The 27,499-nt window shown below is 31.5% G+C and overlaps 3 protein-coding genes across 5 annotated transcripts; 2 read left to right on the plus strand and 1 right to left on the minus strand.

The window, feature by feature from the left end:
- The first annotated feature begins 12,061 nt into the window (after window positions 1–12,061).
- Window positions 12,062–17,407, plus strand: LOC105133459 (ABC transporter B family member 15-like). Its single transcript, XM_011037474.1, has 7 exons — window positions 12,062–12,348; window positions 12,431–12,485; window positions 12,627–12,805; window positions 12,920–13,377; window positions 13,879–14,419; window positions 14,678–15,586; window positions 15,835–17,407. Exons 1-7 carry the CDS (start codon window positions 12,133–12,135, stop codon window positions 17,230–17,232), a joined length of 3,756 nt encoding a protein of 1,251 aa, XP_011035776.1. The 5' UTR covers window positions 12,062–12,132; the 3' UTR covers window positions 17,233–17,407.
- A 482-nt stretch (window positions 17,408–17,889) lies between these two features.
- Window positions 17,890–20,818, plus strand: LOC105133461 (Biotin/lipoate A/B protein ligase family). Of its 2 annotated transcripts, none has more exons than XM_011037478.1 (4): window positions 17,890–18,183; window positions 19,018–19,245; window positions 19,529–19,677; window positions 20,310–20,818. In XM_011037478.1, the coding sequence occupies exons 1-4, from the start codon at window positions 18,144–18,146 to the stop codon at window positions 20,541–20,543; spliced, it is 651 nt and encodes a 216-aa protein (XP_011035780.1). In that variant the 5' UTR covers window positions 17,890–18,143; the 3' UTR covers window positions 20,544–20,818. The 2 variants fall into 2 exon arrangements, with proteins under 2 accessions (XP_011035780.1, XP_011035779.1); XM_011037477.1 differs by having other exon boundaries at window positions 17,937–18,183; window positions 19,007–19,245.
- Window positions 20,819–21,493: 675 nt separating this feature from the next.
- On the minus strand, window positions 21,494–23,675 carry LOC105133460 (myb-like DNA-binding protein myb-1). 2 transcript variants are annotated; one of them, XM_011037475.1, is made up of 3 exons: window positions 23,026–23,675; window positions 22,440–22,916; window positions 21,494–21,964 (listed from the first exon to the last, which is right to left on the minus strand). In XM_011037475.1, the coding sequence occupies exons 1-3, from the start codon at window positions 23,516–23,518 to the stop codon at window positions 21,621–21,623; spliced, it is 1,314 nt and encodes a 437-aa protein (XP_011035777.1). In that variant the 5' UTR covers window positions 23,519–23,675; the 3' UTR covers window positions 21,494–21,620. The 2 variants fall into 2 exon arrangements, with proteins under 2 accessions (XP_011035777.1, XP_011035778.1); XM_011037476.1 differs by having other exon boundaries at window positions 21,494–21,961; window positions 23,026–23,674.
- Window positions 23,676–27,499: the final 3,824 nt, after the last annotated feature.

The following is a 27,499-nucleotide window of genomic DNA, read 5'->3' on the forward strand; positions in this document are numbered from 1 at the left end:
AAGAATCGTAGATATCAAATCTAGAAGCTAATAGATTGAGGCCATATTGTATTTGTCAAGAAAAATAGCATATACCATGACATTATTACATCATTAGTCCATTGTTGACATAACAAATGATTAACAAGGATACATATTTGAAGATGCACTTGGTGGTGTTACTAAACCATAATTATTTGACAAGTAGATTAATACGAAGACAAAATAAGTTGTGTAGTCAACTCATTTTTGTTATTGAATTTTATAAAATAAAGTCATTTAAACATTGTTTGTTTAGGATTTAGTTTTTTTTTCATGTATTTTGGGACTACATCATGTATTTTGAATTTTACTATTTTCTTTTTTGTCTAATTATTATTTTCAAATCAAGATATAAAAGTAATATTTAACATTGATTGAATTCAAAAATATATCATGTAAATGCTAGGAAAACCTTCTTTTCGAATCTCAATTTTCAATTTTCAATACTTAATAACTATTTAAAGGTAAAGTTCATGTTATCTCTTTTTTTTTTTTGGGTCTTGAAGGATCTCCACTATCCTTAATAAGCACTCAAAAAGAAAACTTACCCTAAAAATAAAAATATTGCTCAAACAATATAGTTATACCCAAAGTAAAAATCAAATGATTTGATGATGTAAAAAATGATAAGTTATATTCATTATAGTCATGATCTCACCATTTATTATTAAAGTTAACCTCATAATTTTTCTAATTAGCAATGAGTCTTTAATAAAGTTAATATTTATCGACATAAATATATTTGAATTTTAGATGAAGAAATACCATATTTGATTTAGCATTCATAGAAAAAAAAACTTTTAAATGTATTTTTAAATAATAATCTATATTATGATAACCTCTAATACCAGAAAGTATGTTTTGGAAGTCTTTTAATGACCAGTAAAATCTTTTAAACAAAAAGAAAGATGACGAATGTGAAAGGGATGAAAACTATTATAAAAAAGAGTAAGGAAATGATAAAAATAAAAAATGCTAACGTTTTTAAATTCATTGTTTGTCATGATTCGTAATATAGTTTTCATTTTTCTATAAAAATTATAATTTTAATATCAGATGAAGTCATAAATGCAAAAAATCTAAAAAAAATATAAATATAAGGTACTTCCCATGGTCAAATGCTAGAAATTTTAGTTCGGAATAGCCAGAATAAAAGCAATATTTATAATATAAATTTTTTATTTTTAAAACTAAATATCTAATTTATTAAAGAAAAAAAGTTGAGAAACAATTTGTCTCTGCAGCCGCCGCCCCTGCCAGCCACCCAATTCCGCCACTGCTCATAATTTTCAAATTGTCAAGGTGCAACTCATGTGGGAATATTCTTGTGATAAATTATAATCTTTTGCTGTGGAGGGATCGCTGAAATATTTCAATGATACGACACAAAACATCAAAGAGCAAGGTGGCGAGTGAGTCAGATATCAACAAAAGAAGCTGAGACTGGTGGCTGTCGTCATGAGGGGGCTTACCGACATCACTGAAATAAGCAACAGTTTTCTTTTCCTCCTAATCCAGACGTACCACTAGGACACAGAACGATGATCTAGACTTGCTTACATGTGGGAATATTCTTGGGATTATAGCCATGCTAAAAAAATAAAAAATAAAAAAATCTAGACTTGCTTGGTCAAGGAAGGGTAGGCCATTGATCTTCATATTTCATTTTTTATGTACCAATAACTTATTTTCTGTTTAATATAAAAAATATTATTTTAATCTAAAATATAAAAAAATGTATAAGAAACTCACAACAGCCTTTAATAAAAATTTAAATCTTGGTAAATCCAAAAAACAATTTGTCAATCCTAATATTTTATTTTGACATAAATAAATAGCAAAATAATCTTTATAGAATTTTTTTTTTGAAGATAAACTCATTAATACTAAAATCATTTTTTATTATAGCCAAAATATAATTGATCAAATTATTTCTTTATCATCTCTAAGAACTCATGAAATGAAAGGCGATGAAAATGAAAATAACTACCCCAAGTTTTATTGCCCTTAGAATATAACTGTATAGTTTGCTCCACATTGTTTTAGAAATTTACCTGGTAATGTTATTAAATTTGACTTAGCTTGGTAGATCAATATTGTTAAATTTTATTAGGTTTTGTATTTCAAAAGCGTTTAAAAAAATTAATTTTTTTTACTTTAAATTAATAATTTTTTCATGTTTTCATATTATTTTGATGTGCTTATATTAAAAATATATTTTAAAAAATTATTATTATTTTGATGTATTTCTGAGTAAAAAACTCTTTTAAAAGCAACCACAATCATATTCTCAAATCCATAACTTGATTGACCTACTCAAAACTTAGTTTTAAGAAAAACATTGAAACGACTATGATTTTAATTGACCTGGGTCAATCTTCTAACCCATGACTTAAATCTTCAAATTCATGACTTAAGTTATAAGCTTGATTAAATTTAATAACTTTTTTTTGGAATTAATTTTTTATTTATTATATGAAAATAAAAAATAGATATTTATAGAAAAGACAATGAATAAAATTATGAGAAATGTGAGAAATGTATTCTTTTCATCAAAATGATATTTGTTTATTCATGTAATTTCATTTTGTTTTGACAACAAAATAGTTTTTTTTTTAATTTATGTAGAAACATAGTTTATTGAATAAAAAGATAAAACAATCAGAAAAAATATTTGGAGAAACTATAATGATTTAAACTAAAAAAGAAAAAAAATATTTTTTAATAAAATCCTTAATTGTTTAATACACACATTTCTTTCAATTTTTCATGAAAACATGTTTTTGTTTTATGAAAAGTATTTTTTTTTAATTATTACGATCATAAAAGCAAGTTTCATTTAAAAAATCATGAATTGATTACTACACACTTATATGAGAAAAAATATAAGAACAATAAATTTTAAAAAAAATTATATAAAAAACTTACAATAAAAAACTAAAAAAACAGATATTTTACTCTTATACAATATTAATGAAGAAATTATTTTAGAAATATTGTACATTAGATTACTACATTTATGAAAAAAATCATCATCTTCTTAAAAATAATAAAATAATATTTAAGTAGAAACACATTTTTGAATTAAAGGCAATCATAATTAAAAAATAATTTGTCAACATTTTCAATTATTTGATAGAAGCTAAAAAAAGATATATTTTTAATTTAAACTACATTCCTTATCAATGTATCCCTTTATTATTTCAACAAAAGCATCTTATTTAACTAGAATCAGTATTTATATATAAAAACATATAAAGCTTTAACAAAAACAATTAAAATAATATCTCAACATTCTATTTACAATTGAAGGCAAAAAAATTAATTAATGCACTAAAATCATGTCAAAAATATATTAAAAAATAACATAAATAGAAATTTTATCTTAATTGAATATACATGAACAAACAAAACTTTAATTTTTTTTTATATTAGGCATATAATAATTGAAAAAGAATTTTTTTTTAAATTCCCATTTATTTAAGAACTATGCCGAAATTAAATAATAATTTAAATATTATTTTAGTTATTTTATATATAGTATGTTTCAATAGACATATAAAAAAACAAAAAAATAGATTAGGAGTCTAGGCTTAACACATTAGGCTAGCATGCCTAACCTAATATAGAAAGGTGTGGCACGCATAAGCCAATAATGCTAGGCTTGCACACCTAGCCCCTTTGACTTTTATGGTTAAGGGCATGTGTTATGTTTTCTGATTTTTTTTTAAATAAACCAGATAATATATTGTTTATTCACCTAGATTTCAACAACTTCTCTGGTTGTTGGATAGTTGGATAAAAGTTATATTTTATTAGAAAATTTATTTTTAATCTATTTTCATCTTAAAACACTAAATAAACACCCTAAAAAATATTAATTTGAGTTCAATAAACTCATTTAATTTAAATAATTTGAATTAAAAAATACAATGACAACAAATAACTTAAAAAAAAATTGACAAAGAAAAAAGGTCTAAAAACTTGACACAAGTCCATCTAGATCAGCATATCAAATTTTTGACTTGATAATGATACCAGAGTAATCCTTTTGGATAAAAACCAAGTAAAATTATAAAGTTAAATTACCAAATAACTCAAAGAAGGTCAAAACTAAAAAAATAATTAAAAAAACAACAAAAAAGCACGAAGACCCATTTCAATAAATCATATGTTGATGATGAAATTAAAAAAAATATATAACATAAAAAATTAAAGTCAATTCATATTAACTTTCAAAACTTATAATCTTAATTATAAACACGCAACTAACCCTATATAAATAGCACAAAAAAAAATATAATGAAGTGGTAAAATTTACAAAGAAAAAGTTAAGACACCCAATGTCCTTGTGTACATCTAGAAGAACTTTGACATTACTTTCAATTAATTAACATAGAAGAGAGTTTTATTTAACCTCTTCATATAAATACTATTTAGTTGTATTATGATTTTTTTTAATTTATATTTTTCAATTTCAATTACATCCTTCAATATTATGTTTACTAATTACATGAATAATGTGATTTTTACTTCCTTTGTTATTTTTTTAATTTATATTTATTTTTTAATTTTAATTTTATCATTCAACATTAGATTTATTGAAAACTGGACAATATAATTTTTTTAAATTAATCTTTTATGAGGTTATTCGAGGCTAATGACCCAAAACGCGAGTGTAATAGGCTAACTCAAGTTTTCTTTGTTTTCTAATTGACTTTGTTTTTTCACTTTCATCCTTCAACATAGAGTTAATGGAGAATTAGACTATATAATTTATTTTGATTTATTTTTTATGAGGTTATTTTTATCTCATGATTGGAGTCATGAGTTTGGCAGCTTAACTCTAGTTGACTTGAGTTTTTTTATGTCTATTTTAATCTTTTTTTTTTCAATCTCATTTTTCAACACTTAGTTGAATGAGAATTGAGCCTTATCATTTGTTTTGATTTATTTTCTATTGAGTTATATCAGTCTTATGACCTAGATTGACTCAAGTTATTTTTTAATTAATTTTGTTTTTAGTTTCACCTTTTAACATTGAGTTTATTAGAAATTTAGCTTTATAATTTATTTTGATTTGATTTTTATAGAGTTATTATAATCTCATGACTTCGTATATAGATTAACAGGTTAATATGGGTTGACTTGAATTGATTCAATATGTTGTCATCTCAATGTTTATAAAAAAACAAAATCACATCTTAAATATTTATTTTGAGTTGAGTTATGTTTTACCAATTATTTGGGTTATCTTTGAACCCATTTAGGTAACCTAGTCACATTAGCATCGCCAAATTATATATGTTTTACGTTAAAAAAATTAATCTGACAAGTGTAGCATGGGTCAATTATTTAGTAAAAAAAACTAAAAGAGTTAATGCTTTTACCGTGTGCTACCTTACAAAACATTATTCATTTTAATAACTTTTTTGTTTTAGGCCTTTTGTTTTTTTAAAAAAAAAAATTATTTCTTTCTTAAATTTTATCCTTTAACATTTGATTTATTGAAGATTGAGCTTCATAATTTGTTGTAATTTGCTTTATATGCGATTATTCTAATTTTATGACTTATGTTTTAGGTTTGGTGTATTAACCTGGTTGACTCGAGTATTTTTTTTTAATTTGTTTTGACTTACTATTTATGAGATCATCATGATCTTTGTCGTAAATTTCTTAGGTTAGCTTAGATGACCCGGGTCGATCCAATATGTTCTGTCTTAATTTTTTTTTTAAAATGTGTTCTTGAATTCTTGTAAGTCAAACTATATTTTTATTGATAATTCAATTTTTTTTTCAAACTTGCTAAATATACCAGGTTACATCAAATCATTTATTACAAGTAAATTTTTTTTTCCTACTAAAAAATAATTAACAATACCTAAGTATTTTTTTATATTAAAAATTAATCCAACCTACTGACTAATTTATGCTTAGCAGCTAGAATAACATATTAAGCAACGAATAGATGGAGTTTCAATGGACTTGTCAATACTGTTGAATACGGGAGCATCCACTTGGTGGACAATGAAAACTTTTGAAAGTAATCCATTGGTAAATTCTTCATAATCCTCTACTGATTTGGGAATAATTAGACAACTAGACGGCTAGTCACTCGATCATTATGAGCTTTTCAAAGTCTTCAACATATAAAGCAAGCAAGCAAGCTCTAAGGAATGAGAAGGATTCTATATATTTCGAACAATAAGAGATATGATGTTTGTTTATTATCTTTCACTGAAAAAAAAATAAAGAAATAATCGTGAATGTAAGATTAAAATGCAAAACAAAAAAAGGAGACTAATTATTGAGAATTAAAGAAGGCATTCTGTTTATGAGATAAATTGAGGTAACATAAGCATCAACCAATATTTTAGGAAAAGGGTATGATAAAGCCAATAATTTAAAAGCTATTATGGTTACATGCATATGCTTCTTCTTCTTCTTCTTCTTTTTTCATGTATTCCTATTTTATTCAAAATTATATATATGGACACCTAGGTTTATGTAGAATGCCATTTTATTTAAGAAAGATTTTTTTTTTTTAATGTTGAAGAAGTGTATTTTTCTCCATTATCACTTTGAAACTTTTATATTTTATAAGAAAAAAGAAGTTGAATTAAGCACTTAAATTTGATGAAAACATAGAGAACTTCATATTTATGATAGAGAGGATTTAACCAAGTAATTTTTTTAAAAAAAAATCATTCATTACAAAATAGACTTAATGATAAATGTCTATATATTCGAGTGTATTAAAGTAAATAGAGAATTGAACACTCTACTTGAGTTAGAGAAAAAAAAGTTTCTTACTTTTAGAAACTTGACATGATTTGTAAGGACGTTAGTTGTTTAAGAAACCCGACCCTTGAAGTAAGTAAGATTATAAGAGCTTTAAAAGTTTGGATATGAAAGGATGAATAAGTTGTGCATGCCAAACATGAACAAGGTCTTTGACTTTAATAAAAATAGTGAATTGAGATACGAGGGTAATCAATGCTTCTTTTTTTTTTTAATTATTAAGCTAAATTTGCTTGAGATAAAAAGAATAAAGTTCAACTAATTTAGGTCCTTGTTGTAGGAGCTCTCATGCCTATGTATAAAAGATACAAAAATAGAAATTAGTGAGGGTGAAAAACATTGAATATCTTTTTAGAATTTTTAATAAGATATTAGAGAAAGTTTATGGACATTATAAGATTTTATTGAGAAAGAAATGATGATTTGAAGTATAAAGCAAAGAGGAACCAATATTGATGATTTATAAGCCTCCATCATTCGCTACAAATCAGTGATTCAACAAATCTATAAGCCAACATATATTAGACCCTATCTAGAATGCATTGATAGAATGAATCTTTACCTTAATAATTTTTAAGTTTTCAGACTTCACATTATTTCGTGGTCAAGGAACAATATATACAATGGAACATATTATAGGATTTATTTGTCAATGTAAGAAAGCAACATAATCTGATTTCTTGAAGTTAAGATTAATCCAAAATTAATTAATTGGAAATGCCTTTACTTGGTATTTAGACTTGTCACCAAACTCAAGTGAGAACTAAAATAAAATACAAATTATATTCCAAGCTCATTTTTTATAAAATAAAACTAGAATTTATTTTAACTCATTTAGTGAAATTATAAAACAATACATAACATATTTATGGTAGTTAGGGGGAAATGTTGGGCTAGGATTCCATCTAAGGGATTTGTAATGATTGCTTAATATGGTTTGGATTTAGAGCTAAGAAAGAAATTTGAAGGAAAGAAGTTTAAAGACATATAAAAATTAGGAGTAAAAGCTTAAGATATGAAAATAAGTTAAAATAAAAGAAGAAAAATAAAAGCTTAATTTATAGGACTTAATATCAAGAAACAGTGGATATAGATGTAGATGTGTGAGGAGAAACTGTAATTTGTGAGATTTTGAATAAAAAAAACAATGGGAGTTAATAAAGACTTTTTTCTTCAATAAATAAATTGTTTGTAAATATGATTGCTATTGCTAACGGTGATAGTATTTTGTAAGAAATGAGGGAGGTATAGGGAAATAACAAAGGTAAAGAAAAGGTTCTAAAATTCATTGTTAACCAAATAAATGATTAATTAATCATCAAAATAGATGAAGGGAATTCTAAATTTGATGAAGAAGTGAATAATAAAAGATAACATAGAAAGATGAAAATAATTTTAATAAGGCTTTTATTAACCGAAAAGCCTAAAAAGGAAATGAAAAGGAAAATGAAAGTCTCTTCAAATGAATAGGCTAACAAAAAAAAACCTCTGAAGAGGTTACTAATTGGTTTTATAAAAGATGAGGTATTAAGATAATTATAAGAGAGAGAGAAAGAGAGAGAATCAGAAGCAATTTATATTAGTTTAGAATATAGAGAATAAAGACATGAATTTCAAATAAGAAACACTGTAATCAAGTCAAGAATCAATGATAGGAGAAGTTAAGTGTGATCTAAGACTAGAATCATTTTAAGATATAAGAGAACAACAATTAAAGAGGAAATGTGAAGAGATTGACTAATATTGACTAATTAGAAGAAGTAAATCTTAGAGAACAATGAGAAAAAGATCACTCATATTAGTGTTTGGCTAAAACTAGAGAAAATACAAGCACTAATACAAATACTTAGAAGAAATAAAGACTATTTTAAATGAGATTACAAAGATATACTCGGCTTGAATAGGGAGTTAGTAGAACTTAATATTCCAACTTTTAAATGAACGAAACTTGTGATCTAAAGTTAGAGGAGGATAACTTCAGAGTTCATATAAGGTATCAAAAAATAAATATAAACACTATTGAAAGCTAGGTTTGTCATCTTAGAAAAAATAATTCATATAAATTTAGATAAAGAAGTTAAATTTAAATTCTCTTCATTTTCCAATAACTCCTAATTTGGAAAACAAATTAGTCATTAATGGCCAGTTTAAGAGTGAAATAATTGTTATACAAAAAATTAACTAAGAAGAGATAAAGTATAGTATAGGAAGAATAAGTAAAACTTGATTACAGACCAAACTTGATGGTAGTCCAAGGTTATATAAATAATGAGTTGTTTTATATTTATATGAATCAAAGATGGAAGTGGGTTTATGTGAGTTGGTGAAGTTAGTAACCTCTAAATAGTAGTATAGACTTCTACCTCTTTAGAGTTTCATGCTTTTAATTGCCTTTTTTATTTTAAGAGACTTTCCTCTTTTTTATTAGCTTTTTGATTAACAAAGATCTTGTTAGGATATCATAAATCTCATCCTTAATTTTTCAGAAAGAAGCCTAATATTTCTTCAAGTGTTTTATTGACTTCTTCAACCTTTTATTTAAAGAGTATATATCTCTCTTATACACTCATAAACATGTGTTCCTCTTCTTCATTTTCTATTGCTATCTCTAAAAGGATTGGTTTTTTATTTTCCTCTTCAGGGATGTCCCTTGATTATTTTTTTCTAAAGTTTTTGAAAATATTGATAATTTTTGTCATAGTTTTAAAGAACAAATATGACACTCTTACTATCATTACCAATTGTTTCAGGATTTTTTATTTGCCTGCATCAACTAAGAGGACTTTGAATTTCAAAGTTAGATAATAAATTAATGTAGAAAGCAAATTAAAATTTATGGGGTAATCAAATAATCTAAATGCTTTGAATGTAAAAGATAACTTAACAATTCATTATTAAGGAATTTACCTTCATTGGATGATTCTTCAATTGATTATAAACACGCACTTGAATTCCTTGATAGGAAAACATGAACTGATATAGCCTACTGAATTACAATTGAAATTGAAAGCCTACTATTACAAACCTATTAATTATCGTTTATATATTATCAACCTACAAGCTATTTGCCTATAAGTTATATACCTATTGATTATCACCTATAAGATTATAAGTCTATTAATAAACATGTTTTGAAGATGCTGAGAACTTGATTCAATTACGTAACAATAATTATTGTTGATTTGTTTAGTAGTTGTGTATTAATGATATGCTTTGCATCCTTCTTTAAATAGAAAAGTTCAAGATAACTTCCAATAACTATTCATTCACCATATTTAATGTAACTTTTGGTAGCTACCCACTCAACCTATTGCATTTATTGTTTTAAAGATCTTGTACTAAGTAGACTCTTTATAGCTTCCTTTCATCATCCATGTTCAAGTTTGGATTTTATCAAGTTTAACATACTCCACTACCATAAAACTGGAAAATACAAATGAACACACCAACAAAATATTTTTTAAAATTTGCTAATTTTTTTTTATCCAAGATACATATAACACCCGGTTGAAGAAGAGATATAGTGATAATCTTTTGACCCATTCATATTTCAATCTAGATTTATGATTAGAGGCATGATTATCTGGTAGATATGATAGAAATCAAGTATACGGTCTCTCTAACACTATGGCTAAGGACTTGCGGATGACTCGCAGTGTTTCAACCTTTGGATGCTTATAATTGGTTTCAAGCACTCAAACTCCAGAGTTCGAGGCAATTTTAGACCAACGAGTTAAAGATCAAACGACCCATCTTCCTATTGATTATGAATAACTTAGTACTGAGATGATCAAGCTTCGCTGATTGGTAATGGGTATAAGATCACAGGTGGTGGTCAATGTGCTCCTTTTTATTCGCCCCATGGTCTAGGCGAAGACTCGCCTTCTCTTCTAGCATCTCTATTCTAGATTAATTATATTTGAACTTATAAATGTTTAAACTTGTAATAAATATTTAAATTTTATATTAATTTAATTTTTTAATTATTTTTTATTTTTTTTAATAGATTTGTTAAAATATATTTTTAAATTATTATTAACAGGATTACTAACAGACTTAGTTAGTCGGTATATTCTAAAGAGTTGGAAAAGAATTACTACAAACATCATTATTATTATTTACTTATCGATGATATAACATATGGTTTGTTTGACAATTTTATGTCAAATTCACTATTGGACATACTGAAGGATAAAAACAATCACCAATGGAATGACATAAGGTTTTTCTGAGCAAGTAAAGTGTTTTTTGCGTGCTTTGTTCGTAAACAAATCCATATAAAATTATTATTAATATATCATAAATCATTAATGAGAGTTTATTTGATGGATTATTTTCATCCGTGAGCCTATCAATAAGTTTTGTGCTGACAGATTATAAATATAAATACCAACATAAAACTTCATGGATAAATCTAAAAATTTTGATAGTGTTCTTTCTAATTTGAACTTTGGAGCTCTTTAGTCAATTTTAACATATAACGATGTTTTTCTGAATTCTTTTGCACGTGTCATTTGGTATACTTCGTACAAATATAGTTCCATGAAAGAAAAGTAATAAAGATCTGCACTTTCTGAATTCGATTGATTAATCACTTTCATTTTTGCTTTTGATCCAGAATTCATCAGCTTTTATATCCTGTAACCGGGGGTTGATGTGCATTGCTGACCAGATAAAGAAAATTCTCAGCATTATCAAATGCATTGGCATCCAGATCACAAATCAAACTCTCTCGAGTAACAAAATTAATGCTTTATGTGCGTAAACACCACAAATTATCTTCTCTACCTCAACAACTGGAAAATGTTTTTACAATAACAATTGCTGTATTTTCTGTGGACACATCTCCCATTATATTAAATAGATTGTTTGAATTTTTATTTTATTTTCTCTTCGAAGAATTAAGCCATGTATTTTCTTGTAATAAAGCATATTTGATAAGAGACATACATTTAGAGAAATAGCATTTAATGAAAATATAAATAAAAAATGATGATATAACAAATTAATTATGTTCTAAATTTGTAAAAAAAAAAAAAAGTCAAGTAAGATAATCTCTTTATGAAAAAAGAGGATGTTGATGATTTATCACTCGGAAATAAAGCATACAGTTGTTTCAAAAATCTAAAGAAAGGGCAAAAGTCAGCAACAATAGGTGTATTGAAGGTGCAGTTGACAAAAAGTATTCTCTTGCCAGTGCACTGCAGTTGATTTTCTTGCTACAATAAAAGCAGGTCATCCATTATAAAGTATTGTGGTTTTCACTCTTCGTGGTCAGGAAATAAAGGCCAACGTTCTTGCAATCCAAAAATGGCGGGAGGCATCAAGATAAGTAAGATTGGGTCAATACGATCCATTTTCATGCATGCAGACAGTCTAGATTGCTTCTTAATGGTTCTTGGGTTAATTGGATCCATTGGTGAAGGGTTCTCTAGCCCCTTAATTTTTTTTGTATCTACCAAATTGCTGAACAATCTTGCTGGTGCAGATTCTGCTTCAGAAGCCTTCTCTGACAGCATCAACAAGGTTTCTTTTCCTTTCTTTTTCCATTTTCACGCACACACACGAACACAAGACTAGTAACAAGTCGGGTTTTTGTGCATGGCAGAATGCATTGGCACTTTGTTACCTGGCTTGTGGACAATGGCTTGTTTGTTTCATAGGTGGGTTTAGTTACGTTAATTTATTATGGTTATTAATCATTTAAATCGTGTCTGAAATCATTATGTAGTGATGATGGAATAAAATTAATTAAGTCAAGATCAGTACTAACTTTATATTTTATTATTTTCTTGGATCATTAGAGGGATATTGTTGGACAAGAACAGGTGAAAGACAAGCAATGAGAACGCGAACAAGATATTTAAAAGCAGTGTTAAGGCAAGATGTTGGTTACTTTGATTTGCATGTAACAAGTACAGCCGAGATCATCACAGGTGTCTCTAATGACTGTTTTGTAATTCAAGACGTTTTGAGTGAAAAGGTTGGGCGAAAGAAATCTCCTAAAAAAGTGCACTTTGTTTCTAAAAAATTTAATTTTAGGAAAATATGATGATTTCTTTATTATTATTTAATATTAATAAATTTGATTCTGCAGGTGCCAAACTTCTTAATGAATGTTTCCACATTTATTGGATGCTATCTATTGGCGTTTATATTGCTATGGAGACTAACAATTGTAACGTTTCCATTTATACTGCTTTTGGTAATTCCTGGTCTGATGTATGGAAAGATTCTGATGGGAATATCAAGAAAGATGAAACGAGAGTATAGCAAGGCAGAAACAATAGCTGAGCAGGCTATATCTTCAACGAGGACAATCTATGCCTTTGTTGGCGAAACCAAAGCCATAACTGCTTATTCTGCAGCTCTGCAATTGCCATTGAAGTTGGGGTTGAGGCAGGGCATGGCTAAGGGGTTAGCTGTTGGCAGCAATGCTGTTATTTTCGCTGTTTGGTCCTTCATGTCTTACTATGGTAGCAGAATGGTCATGTACCATGGTTGTCGAGGAGGGACTGTGTTCAATGCTGGCGCATGTGTTGTGGTGGGTGGCCTGTAAGTATCTTCTATGTTTCCACTGCTATGAGTTGTATTAGTATCTCTTTTGTCATCATAATAATAAGAACCAAAATCTAGATCCTTTGCATTTGGTTTCTTAAGCTACTGTATTATAAACTGGACTACTTAGTTCTCTCATTTCCTTGCTACTTCCTCTGTCAGAAATTAAACGTCAGCATCTTGATCTGCAGACGTCTCGCTGCTTCTAGTGGAAAGTGGGTTCTAAGAACATTATTATTTTTTTCTCTCTTAGAAGATTAGGAGGAATTAGGACCAATAACAACTTAAATATCTGAAAAAAATGGAAAAACTTGAGAGCAGGAAAGATTTCTTTTTAAGAAGCGGATAAAATTGTTTAGGGCCGGAGAGCCAGAAAATGAAGGAGGACAGTTAACTCGGAATAGAGGGAGTGATTTTTGCTTTACTTTCGGATTAGTTTGAATTAATGATTCCTTTTTGTTATTGTGATTGACTGTTGTTTTTTATGTTGATTATCAGAGCATTTGGAGCTGGTATATCCAACATGAAGTACTTCGCAGATGCATGTTCTGCTGGAGAACGTATTATGGAAGTGATAAGAAGAGTCCCCAAAATAGACCTAGAAAACATGGAAGGTGAGATTTTGGATAATTGTAGTGGGGAAGTTGAATTCAGACAGGTCAAATTTGCATACCCTTCAAGGCCAGAAAGCATTATCTTCGAAGATTTTTGCCTACAAATCCCAGCAGGCAAAAGTGTGGCCTTGGTTGGTGGTAGTGGGTCAGGAAAATCGACAGCAATAGCATTATTAAAAAGATTTTATGACCCATTAGGTGGAGAGATACTTCTTGATGGAATTGCAATTGATAAATTGCAACTCAAGTGGCTAAGGTCACAGATAGGCTTGGTGAGCCAGGAGCCTGCACTATTTGCTACAACAATCAAGGAGAACATACTTTTCGGCAAAGAAACTGCTACAATGGACGAGGTTGTTGAAGCTGCCAAAGCTTCTAATGCTCATAATTTCATTTCCCAGTTCCCCCAAGGGTATTCTACTCAGGTTAGTTGGATCATGTTGATCAGCTAAATTTATTTGATGCTGGAAACTGGAAAATATATAGAAATAGTTTCATGCTCAAGGAAATGCAAGTTAAATCTTGGACGGTTGAATCCAATCACCAATTTGCATTATCTCCAATGACAAATCACATGCACACTACTCAGTAATGGATCATTACTTTATTTTTCCTCGGATACAAAGCATTACTTACCCTATGGAAGGAATCATGTGCTAAACCACACTTTGTACCAATAACAGGTTGGTGAGAGAGGTGTTCAATTGTCAGGAGGGCAAAAGCAAAGAATTGCTATTGCACGAGCTGTAATCAAATCACCTAGAATCCTCCTCCTCGACGAGGCTACAAGTGCATTAGACACAGAATCCGAGCGTATTGTCCAAGAAGCCCTAGACAGAGCAGCTGTGGGGAGAACCACAATCATAATTGCTCACCGGCTCTCCACCATTCGTAATGTGGATGTCATTGCTGTCGTCCAAGACGGTCGGGTGACGGAAATCGGGTCTCACAATGAATTAATTGAAAACGAGAATGGCATGTACGCATCCCTAGTTCGTCTCCAACAAACACAAACCGAAAAACCTTGTGAAAATGCCACTACAACTTCAGTGTCCTCATCAGCTATCCCAGTTCTGAAAACTAATAGAACTAGTAGTGATACTAGTAGTCGAAGATTATCACGTTCTGCCAATTCAGTAGCACCAAGTAAAGTTTCAATCAGTGCTGAAGAAAATGCAGCGACGGAAGGGCAAAACTTCTCGGCACCATCATTTCTAAGATTGTTGGCATTGAACCTACCGGAATGGAAACAGGCGAGCTTTGGATGTTTAGGAGCAATTTTATTTGGTGGGGTTCAACCAGTATATGCATTTGTGTTGGGGTCAATGATATCCGTATTCTTTTTGAAAGATCACAATGAGATTAAGGAGAAGATAAAGATTTACTCTCTTTTCTTTTTGGGGTTGACGTTCTTCTCATTGATCATCAATGTAATTCAACATTATAATTTTGCATACATGGGTGAGCATTTGACAAAGAGGATTAGAGAGAGGATGCTTTCGAAGATTCTCACATTTGAGGTTGGGTGGTTTGATCGAGATGAGAATTCTAGTGGTGCAATTTGCTCAAGACTCACCACAGATGCAGATGCGGTATGTGTTTTTGGCTCTTGTTTCCTGTTTGATGTCCACCATGATTGATTAGCTAGTTTAGGTCACTTCAGATGTTAAGTAATTGTTCCATCTCAAGATGTTTTACTTCCTGATTTGATGTCATATATATGCCGATTATTGCTGGTAGGATTATTCAAGCTGCAACTTTTAGTCTTTCTAAAGGCGCAATGTATAGCAGCTGAAACATTGCACAGGGTGGTTGACTTGATGCTTTTGGTTCTGTGCAGGTGAGATCTGTAGTGGGTGACCGAATTTCTCTCGTCGTTCAGACAATGTCAGCGGTAACCATAGCATGGACCATGGGTTTGGTCATTGCTTGGAGGCTTGCCATTGTGATGATAGCAGTCCAACCTATCATAATCGCCTGTTACTATACCCGGAGTGTTCTACTAAAAAGCATGTCCAGAAAAGCCATCAAAGCTCAAGACGAAAGCAGCAAGCTCGCAGCAGATGCTGTTTCCAACTTCCGAACCATCACTGCTTTCTCCTCTCAAGAACGAATCCTGAAAATGCTCGAGAAAGTCCAGGAAGGTCCACGGAGAGAGAATATTCGGCAATCATTGTTTGCAGGTATTGGGCTTAGCACTTCTCAAAGCCTAATGTCCTGCACTGTGGCTCTGGACTATTGGTATGGTGGCAAACTCATTGCTCAAGGCTACATGACTTACAAAGCCATGTTTGAGACCTTCTTGATCTTGGTAAGCACAGGACGTGTCATAGCTGATGCTGGAAGCATGACAATGGACCTAGCCAAGGGTTCAGACTCTATTCGGTCAGTTTTCGCTGTGCTGGATCGGTGCACAAAAATCGAACCAGAAGACCCTGATGGTTACCGGCCAGAAAAAATCACGGGCCATGTAGAACTCCAAGATGTGGATTTTGCATACCCAGCCAGGCCTAATGTGATGATCTTCAAAGATTTCTCAATCAACATTGAAGCAGGGAAATCAACAGCTTTGGTGGGGCAAAGTGGTTCAGGAAAATCAACCATCATAGGATTAATCGAAAGATATTATGATCCACTCAAGGGCACAGTAAGAATAGATGGAAGAGACATCAAGTCATATAACCTCAGGTCACTAAGGAAATGCATTGCTCTGGTTAGTCAAGAACCTACATTATTTGCTGGCACCATAAAGGAAAACATTATCTATGGCGCGTCATCCGACAAAATCAACGAATCAGAGATCATCGAGGCAGCTAAGGCAGCCAATGCTCATGATTTCATATCTGGATTAAAAGATGGGTATGAGACATGGTGCGGAGACAGGGGAGTGCAGCTATCAGGGGGTCAGAAACAGCGCCTCGCAATAGCCCGTGCCATGCTGAAAAATCCAGCAATATTGCTGTTAGATGAGGCCACTAGCGCACTCGATAGCCAGTCAGAGAAGGTAGTGCAAGAAGCAATAGAGCATGTAATGGCGGGAAGGACGAGCGTTGTGGTGGCTCACAGGTTGAGTGCTATACAGAGCTGTGATCTCATTGCAGTTTTAGATAAAGGGAAGGTGGAGATGGGGACTCATTCATCTTTGATGGCCAAAGGAACGACCGGAGTTTATTATTCTTTGGTGAGTCTCCAAAGCAGACCACACAGCACCTCTACCGCTCATCGTAATTTGGATTGAATCACAAATCTCTTCTTGTTTCAATCTAGTTCATGTATGGCTGCCATCAAAATTATTGCGGTGGTCGAAGCACTTGTAATTGCCAAACTATGGCTTTGCTTCTCCTTTATTAGAGTAATTTCACGTTAGACGCATGGAGCTAAAAATAAATAAATAAACATGAATGTGCATTCTATCCCACTGTTATTGTTATGCATAGACTAAATATGCACAACTTTTATAATAATTTTTTTATTAATATTGAATGAGAATAAATTATTTTTTTCTTAATTTTTTTATTCTAAATGTTTCATATAATTTTTCATTTTTATTTTTTTCTTTTTTTTCATGTAGTTAGATAATCAATTCTAAAAAAAAATTTCAATGAGAAAAATATATTTTTCTCTCATAATTTTATTCTTTGTCTTCATTGAAAATATGTACTTTTATAATGATTTGATTAAATGAAAAATAAATTCCTGGCTGGGTTTAGTAACGTTACGGGCAAGTTCTCCATGGCAGCACCGGGACCCGGGCCCCAAACTTTCCAAGCTCATATTTTTGACCGATAAAACAAGCCATATCCACGTGTCACCAGACGACGTATCAGTCGCCTTCTTCTTCTCCCCCTAAAATCAAGTCTAAGTATTTATCTTCATCCACCTCCGACATAAAAGACACTGATCCAAGACATACCAGCAGATTGATTGTTGAGGTAAAACCAAGACATCTTTTGCTTACTTCCGGCCCTTGTTTCCTTTTCAGTCCTTTTTTTTTCGCATTAACCAAGATGGGAATAGTGCATGAAGCAAGGAAACTTGGGTTGCCATTAATGAATGTTGTGAGATTCAAAGGAATGCCCATTTTAGAGCAACTTTTTTTGGAGGAAAAGCTGCTTCGTACTTCTTCAGATAATTGGTGTATTGTTAACGATGGAACTAATACTCCTTCCATTGTCATGGGCTTGTCTGGGTAAAAGACTTCTTAACTCCCATCTCCTTTTCTTTTTGCTGACTGAATAGGGGTATCTATATTAGTTTGTTGTTGTCAATTGGAATCTCAGCTGAATTTTGGCTAATCTTAGCCCTAGTTAGAGATTGCTTACCCACTCTTTAAATAGTCTTTTTTTTATTATTATCGTTATTATTATTCGACACTAAGGGATATCCTCCAGTCTGCTTGCGCTTCGACCCCCACTAAGTTTTTGTACTCTTTAGTTATCGATGGATTCAACGAGACTCTTCGTAGCTGTGGTTTTTTCCTTTGGTAGAGAGCTGGTAAAATTAGCAGTTTCAAGGTTTTTTCCTTTGGTGTTATCCTTTGTTTTATAGAAGATTTCAGATAAATGTGGTTCATCCAATCCTTTCCCACCATATGGCCGGTTTAGACAGCCATAATCTGGGAAAGTGTAATGTCATTGCTTTCCACTGTTTATGTCCTTCCTTTCGTAACCAAATGATGATGATGATGATAAAATAAAATAAAAGATTAGGGAGAGTTTCTTTAAGAGCGACTGATTGGATGGTCCACAGTCAGATTTACTTGTTGTGAGTCTCACACATGGACATGCTTCTCACCTGCATTGTGATCTAGAGTTTGTTTAGAAAGTTTCTTAAAAGTGTTGTGCTTAGTTGCTCTTCAATTAATAAAATGACATGTCTCATGAAATTTTCCATTTTTGACTTGTTATTTGAATAAATGAGCAAGTATCTGTAGATGCCTGGATTTTTTTCTTTCTATCCTTGTTTCATTTTCTTGGGATACGCATACTGATAGACGTGAATGCTTTGCGTAGGAAAGCTTCAGAACTTCTTGAGCTTGGGTTTGTTTTACGAGATGAGGTTCCTGTCATCAGAAGGTTTACTGGCGGTGGAACTGTTATTGTTGACCATGGGACTATTTTTGTCACTCTTATATGCAACAAGGATGATGTTCCTGGAGTTCAACCATATCCTCGTTCCATCATGTCTTGGAGTGGTCTTTTGTATGGTCAGGTGTTGCGAGGGATTGGTGATTTCCAGCTCCGTGAGAATGGTACTACATAGATGAGCTTTGGATTAAAAGGATTTTCACTCTGTTAATATAATGTGTGGGACATTGGTGGAAGTGACACTTTTTAGACAGTTACATGCATGGTGTTCCTGATCATGGATATCTAAACTTTCATGTCAATGTTTCTCGTTTTTTGTTTTTTTGAAGAAAAAATTGTTTATAGTTTTGCTCTTATAAGCCAGGAGACCACTGCAAACTTCTGGCTGCAAATGATGCCTATGTAACAGTATGATCCATCTTACACGTAAACACTATTTGTTTTCAGATTATGTTTTTGGTGATCACAAATTTGGTGGAAACGCACAATCGATAACCAAAAATCGTTGGATACACCATACTTCCTTTTTATGGGATTATGAGGCCAAGAACATGGCTTACTTGAAGCTACCGGCTCGGGCTCCTGAATATAGATCGGTATTTTATTTCCTTCTCCACCATCTTTCTTTCTTGAGCTCTCTGTTCTGCCAATAAGATTATTTTACCCTGAAAATCATGCTGTAATTGTATTGGTTATTTCTTGGTGAATCAATCATTGTCTTTCTCCTATTGCAAATCCTATGACCATTAAAACAAACAAAAATATTTTCAGGGGATGCTATATTATTTCAAAGATCAGTGTGAAATCATTGTATCCTTGATAAGTTATGGCTAGCCATAACTATAACAAACTAATAATCTTTGGACATGCACTTGATGAACCAGATTGGTCATTTTTCATGTAATAGTTTCAATTGGTTTTGCAGTTCTTAGATATCTTGCATTTTGTTTTCCACTGATGAACTTTCTTCATCCTTTTGGTGCATGATGCATTCCATGGCATTTTATATATGTGCAACCATAGAATAAACACGCAGTAGTTGTGGCAGCAGATATAATAAGAGGAGAACAGAGAAAAATTACTTCAGAATCTGTGTTTTTCTTTTCATGTGCCTTTTCGGTTTTACCTACTGGGACTTTGGAATACGGAGTGCAGAAAATTTACTTTTTGATATGATAATTACTTGAAGAGCAGTTAATGAAGTCTATATTGTCATTTCACTGTGCAGGCAAGAGACCACAGCGAATTCATTTGTCGCATGAAGGATTATTTGCCGAGGTCACTTTTTGTTGAGAAAACCACAAAGGCTCTTGAAACCCATTTTTCACTGCAACCAGTGAATTCTGAGACAGTTGGTGCAGTTCATGATGGAGGATTTGTTCACACCACTAGCCTTCTCACGAAGCAGGAACTCAAGGATGCTTTGGCATCTTCACTTGAGAGTATTGCTCACAGCACTTAGATTTCTTACACTGAATACTATTTCATTAGCAAGGGATTTGGACAAGGACATCTAACTACCTTTATACCGGTTGCCAAATTAAACGTTCATAAAAATGACTTTTTTGTGTTACTCTCTTGCGACATTGGAGCAGCATTCTTGCTCTTGTATGTTCAGAGCAAAACTGTAGTATTTTTTTCTATGATTATTCAGAAACACGTGAAATTTCTTACAGATGCTGGGCAGTCGATTTTTTAGCCGAGAAGGAAGGTTCAAAATACCTTTGACATTGTTTTTATTTTTTTTTCATATTTGTTGTAGTGAACCTTCTCTATAAGCACCCTGTAATTGTGAACTCCAGAGGTAATATGCTGCTTTGCTTGTATAACCCTGACTGCTGATTCAGGAAGGCCAAAGTCTTTCCGTTTTGGCTAGTCCCTGGCAACAAATTTTTCCATTGTCCTTCAGACTGATAGAAGGCTAGGAGGTTTTGAGCTTGAATTTAACTCTGTTTCTCTTAGTTGACTTGGTTTATGGAAGGTGGCAGCCAGTTAAGCGTTGTGGTTACACATGGAACTGTAATTTGCTACGCTACGGGTGGAGAAGAAGTTCAACATACATTACATGGAGTGGTTTCTTCAATTACAGAAGTTCGAAACTGTCCAGGTCATTTGTCTCTTTGAATCAAAGATTGTAGTGGACATTATGAAGGTGGGGCGATGTCGCCCTGTTTTTTGATTTGTTATTTGCCAGCCCCACAACTGTTGCTTCTGCCTTGTTTCAATCAAAAGTTAGCCTCGTACCCATCTCTTTATTAACCAGTGTACAATTTCTCTGCACTCTTCTTTGCCGCGTTGGAAAAGGAGCTTTAAGAATTTGAAGGAGTCGCAGACATTAAAGAGTGGGAGGGTCTAAATTCACAATTTATAATATTTGTTAGAAACGGGAGATGGGGCAGGAGAGACGTTGTGAAGTTATAAAGACACAGTGATTGTTCACTGCTTTAAATTTGCAAAATATATCATGATGGTCACTTATTACAAAGGAGCAGGCCATGGTGATGACAAAAGCTCATTCTGGACCGTCCAAAAGTTACAGTCACTTCTCTTTGCCTTCAATGATACCTGTGCTATCATATGCAACAGAATTGCTTCTCGAATACATGTTGCAGGTTTTGGAAACTCTAGCACTTCCCGTGGCTCCTACTCCAAGAAAATCTATAAATGGTGGTGATGTAGTAGTGATCTCAAAGGAGCTGGCTTCTGTGTTCTCTGCAACTGATAGCGATGATGATGATGGTTCACTTACTGTGGCTTGAGTTGCTGATGATGCCACGGCGTCTGAGAAACCTGGAAAGTGACGGTTGCTTGGTTGTTGCATGGCATGGAAAACAGTGCATGTGTCACTATCCCGTAGCATATTGTAGTGCATCTGGTGACCTGCTAATTTTTAATTGGCCCATATGAAAGATGAGAAATAATAAACAAGGGATTCCACCATATTACCTCCAATAAGTCATCTAAATGAGAGTAAAATTTTATAAAAGGAAAAGAAAGTTAATAACACTTCATGGGTCTATGGCTAATGTATTTCTGTCCAATTGGTGTTTAGAATTACCGATTGCTGCTCTAAAAATCTCAAAAAAGAATGAATAACTTTAAACATTAAGAGAATAACATAGGAAACGAATGCTATTATCTGATAAAGAACTTGAACCAAATCAGAGGACTAAATGAACACGAAATTAACCACGCCGAGCTTTAAAATGTGAGGACAAGGCTTGATGTAAGTAAACATGGAAGAATGTGCTAAATTTGATGTACAGATGCCAATGTGAGGAAGCACAGAAGCCCAGATGCACAAAATGCGTAGAATTAATGAGACAATGTAGAAAGTGGAATGACAAAAGGGACAAACCTGAAAAGAATCTAGGTGTCTCTTCTGCAAGAGATCCATGGTGACTTCTAGAAAACAAGAGTCCTGCAGTCATCTTGGCGTAGGTACAATTAGAGCCACCAATCAGAGGTGAAAAGGGGATGCAAGATGGTTTGATGATTCTGCTATTGCAGATAATGTTAGAGTTGGGATCTGTATTCCTGACTGTATTTCTGCTCACAGAATCACCAGCATTGTCTACCCTTCTTTGAACAGCTTGAGTACGCTTTCTCCTCCTGTAAATGCAGGATTGCTCTCTGTATTTCCTAGCCATTACAACATGCCAATGATTTTTAACAGCATTATCAGTCCTCCCTGGGAAAAATCGAGCAATCAAGGCCCATTTGTTACCATAAATTCTATGAGCTGCCATTAGCCTTTCCTCTTCGTCTTCATTAAAAGCTGCTCTTTTGATCTTTGGGTCCAACTGATTGAACCATCTCAATCTACAGCTCTTACCTTCAAACTCAACGAAGATGACAAGTAAAACAAAACGCGCACAATAATAAGAGCTATTAAAAACCAGCCAAAAAAAAACTTAATTTGGACTTGCAGCTTCTTTTATTACCTGATCTTCCTCGCAACTTTTCTGCCATAAGGTTCCAGTTTTGAGGTCCATAAAGAGCAACAAGTTCCTTGAGTTTAGAGTCTTCTGCTGGTCTCCAATGCCCTCTATTACAAATATTCGGCTCCCTACCTTCCATTATTTCTTTCCCATTCACTAAACTCTCCTCTATGTTTTCTATAAGTGCAGCCTTGTGTTTTTGTTCTTTCCCATCATCACCAACTTCTTCACTGCACGGGTTATTCTCCAACCTATTGCTGCAGCATTTTCCTTCTAGGGCAAAACCCCTTTGGCCCATGTCAAAACACACGGAGGAGCAAATATTCAGTGGCATTCTACTGTTAGGATCAACAGAGAGAGAACCCATGTCATTAAGAGTTTCCATTGCTGATGAGTTGCAAGGTGTAGTAGTTGAGGTGGTATAATGACTGGGAATGCCATCATTTTCTTGGTGACAACAAGTGATGTTGTAGAAGTGTTGCAAGGTCATCTCCATAGGCCAAAAACGGAAAAACTAGTGCAGGAGAAAACAGTGAAAGAAAGCAGTGGAGATTGGAAAGAAAGCATGAAAGCAAAGCAAGCTCTGCAAATGTGTTTGTTTTTGTTCTTGTTGTAACAGAAATCCTCACGGCCTCCCTTCCTGCCCTGCCAAGCAGTTCCGCTGCTCTGACTCACTCTGACCTCTAATTTGACTCTTGCTCTATCACATTACCTCACAGCGCGTGTATAACAACACCTTACAAATACGGTTCAGTATTTTTTTCTTATCAGCTCTCCAAAGCCTTACAAACTGATCCATCGGAAACGCCTCCCTGCAAAAACGGTTAGTTTTGATGCCCTAAGTTAAAAAATTAAAAAGTAATAAAAATATATTTTTTTAATATATTTTTAAATAAAAAAATATTTTAACAATATCAATCAGCTGCGAGTGGTACTGGTACCTATGATTTTAACATTTTCTCACTCACACGTGTGCATGTCATCTCTCCTGTCAGTTGTGATGTCACAGAGTACACATGTAAAACGTTCGGCGGGGGCGGTAGTTTACCTTGGCAAAAGAAGGATACTGTTAAGGCTCTACGAAAAATTTAACCCCGTGACAGATACCATGATGCTGAGGCCGGTAGCAGCAGTTTTATAAGAAATTAATTTTTTATTTTAATATACTTATATTTAAAATATTTTTTAAAAAATAAAAAATATTATTTAAATATATTTTAAAAAATACTTTAAAAAATAAATATTATCAATCTCAAACACCCTTAAAAGTATTATTATTAAGAAAAAAACAAACTATAATTATTGATCAAGAGTAAATTTACCATGGATTATAATAATAAAATAATAATTTTGTTATATATTTCAAAATTACTAAATCATGCATGCTAGAATAATATTTTTGTAATAGTCAAAATGTCATTTTTGAATTAGAAGGGACAAGATTGTTTTTACACATGTCTTCATTATAGTAGTAAAATTACTTTATCACTATTTGAAATAAAATTTTCTAAACTTGGGTATACAGGATTTAATATATTTATAAAAAACAATTAAATAACATATTTATTTTTAAAATTAATTTTTAAAAATATTTGGTTTGAGGACCTTTATATCTATTTATATTGGGCTTTTAAAAACAAAACAATAATAAGGTTGTTAAAAGGGTAATTCACTAATTAATTTAATATAGATTTATTTAAAAAATCAAGTTAACATGTGAAGCAGACACGTCAATATGTTGATTTTCCCCATGTCTTTTAGATGATGCGTAAGACGTTATGTGTTAGTCATATTGTAGTTTTCAGGGCAACATTAGATTTTTCTCGATTTCTTTTCTATCTAAGTGCAATGCATGTTCTAAATAGATATACAGTTTGGCACATGTAATTTATTTTTCTTTCTCTTTCATTTCATCGTTGACCATACAAAACTTAAAAGCAACCTTTCATTTTGTTATTTCTTTATATTTGGTACTTGTTTTTTATTGTTATTTGTTTATTTAAGATGATTTATGAAATTGGATCTTTTTTCAATTTCATTACCCTTTAATTTTTTTTATCTTTCACATTTAGTTCTTTTTAAAATTGATTTTTTTTTCTAAGATGATTTTACAAGTTTTTTTTTATGATTTCATTATTCATAAGTTTTTTTCTACCAATTTGATCTTTATTATTTTAATTCCTACTTTTTTTCCCTTGAAAATTTTATTAAATTTATTTTTTTTATTTCATACTTCAATATTTTATTTATTGAAAATTGAACTTCTTGATTAAGCTCAAGTATAAGATTTCATGAGTTGCAAGTTTGAGAAATTAATCCAGATTTAGAAAATTTGTTTGGGTTTGCTTCTTTTTTTAAGCTCTTTTTTTTTAACTTTATCCCTTAATATTTATTTAAATGGAGATTAGACTCATTTTTAATTTTTTTTTCTATATGATTTTTCATTAATTTTGATAATAAATCAAATTGTCTCGAGACATTTGTATTTGTCTTTTTATGTTTAATTTAAATTTTTTTCTTAGAAATTTTATTTTAAAATTAAATTAAATTAATTGATTAAATGTAAACATGAGTTTGCATTTTGGTTTGTTTCTCTAATAGCATGTGCAACCTCTTCTAGTATTGACATAGAGTCTTTCACAATGGAATTTGAACTGTCTCGATAAGCTTTTTATAGTGGGTGAACAATGTCTACGGCAAAGCCATGTTAAGGCTTTGATTTTATTTCTTCTCCTCCTAATTATGATTAATTATTGCCTCTTTTTGTTCATGTTATTTATTTATGATGTTATTTTTAAAATCATATTATTAAATTATCTAAGCTTATTGTACTCGTTTGATTTAGTAATTTGAATGTCATATTTTTCTTCTTAAAAAGCTCTAGCCTAGTCTTAACATTTTTTTATGTTAATAAAAATTTTAATCGACCCATATGATAGCGCAAATCATTATCTAGTTAACAAAAGCTAAAAGAGGTAGTTATTACTGTTCATCAACTTACAAAATATTATTCATTACAATAGTGTTTTTTGTATTTATATTTTTAATCTATATTTTTCACTTTTCATTGCAATAATGCTTTTTTTTTTTGCATCTGGTTTTTTAATCTATGTTTTTTTTTTTTCATATTTCAACATTTAGTTTATTAGCGATTGGGTTTCATGATGTGTTGTGGTTTGCTTTTTATAGAGTTATCTTAGTCTCATAACTTATATTACAAGTTTAATATGTTAAATTGGTTAACCCTAGTTTTCTTTTCTTTTATTAGCATTCTTTTTTCAATTTTATTCTTTAATATTGGGTTAATTAGAAATTAAGCTTCATGATTTATTTTGGTTTGCTTTCTATGAGGTTATACAAATCTTATGATTTAGGTCATATGTTTTGCAAGTTAACCAAGATTTACTCATGTAGTTTTATTATATCCTTGTTTTATATCGATGTTTTTTTTTTAATTTCATCCTTCAACAATGTATTAATTAGGAATTGAGTTTCATAATTTATTTTAATTTGTTTTATATGGAGTCATCTTAATCTTATAACCGAGTCACAAGTTTGACATGTTAATTTAGGTTGACTCAAGTTTTTTTTCCAGTTTTTTTCTATAAAGTTTGTTGTAAATTTGGATAAATTGAAGAATCACCGGAGGTGAGGAGGTTGGTTACTTTTTTATATCCTAATATTTTTAAGTTGTTAGCCATGGAAAGAACTTTTGAGTGAAGTGTGAAACAAGAACGAACTAGCTTATGTTTGGGTTTTCACAAACAACACCATTAATAAAGTTGTAAACACTTCATATTTAGATTTAGGGTTTCCATGATTGCATCTTAGGGTAAGATTTCTAGACTTGGTCATTCCACGCTCTTCTACAATACAAGCCCCTATCAGGATAAAGGTTTTTTTTGTTATTTAAGTCAATAAATCATAGGAGGGAAGACAAGTAAAATAACAAGAATGAACATACATGAGAGTGTATATGATAGTTGTGTGTTTTGTTGTTACGTGGTCTTTTATTGTGGCTTTATATGACCTTGTATTCGCTAATGTTTTGTTACCTAGTAACTTGAAGTATTTATATCTCTCGGTCACATGAAATTATCTTATAGAGCATCAAGTTATAAACATACTGGAAAGTTTGGCATCATATCCATTAGTAGCAAAGGTTAGCACCTATAAGTGATTTACAAGAAAAACATTAACGTCGTATTGAAAAGGCATGTACCATACTTACATGGCTATTAGAGACAAAGCTTAGCACCTCACTAACCTCTTAAAAATAGTTGCACTACATTGTAATGTGTTCTAAAACTAGATGCCTTGGGGATTTGGACAAGAGTTGGATTTGGTATGTGATTTATTGTTAGTCTAAAGCCCGTAACATAACAAATAAGCGATTCATCAAGCAAGGCCTATTAACGATTAGGGTTTTTCAAAGAGACATCCAAGCTATTTGTATGGGCTTGATTCAAGCGGACAA

This window comes from Populus euphratica, unplaced genomic scaffold (assembly GCF_000495115.2).
Source record: "Populus euphratica unplaced genomic scaffold, PopEup_1.0 scaffold129.1, whole genome shotgun sequence".
NCBI classification, from domain to species: Eukaryota; Viridiplantae; Streptophyta; class Magnoliopsida; order Malpighiales; family Salicaceae; genus Populus; species Populus euphratica.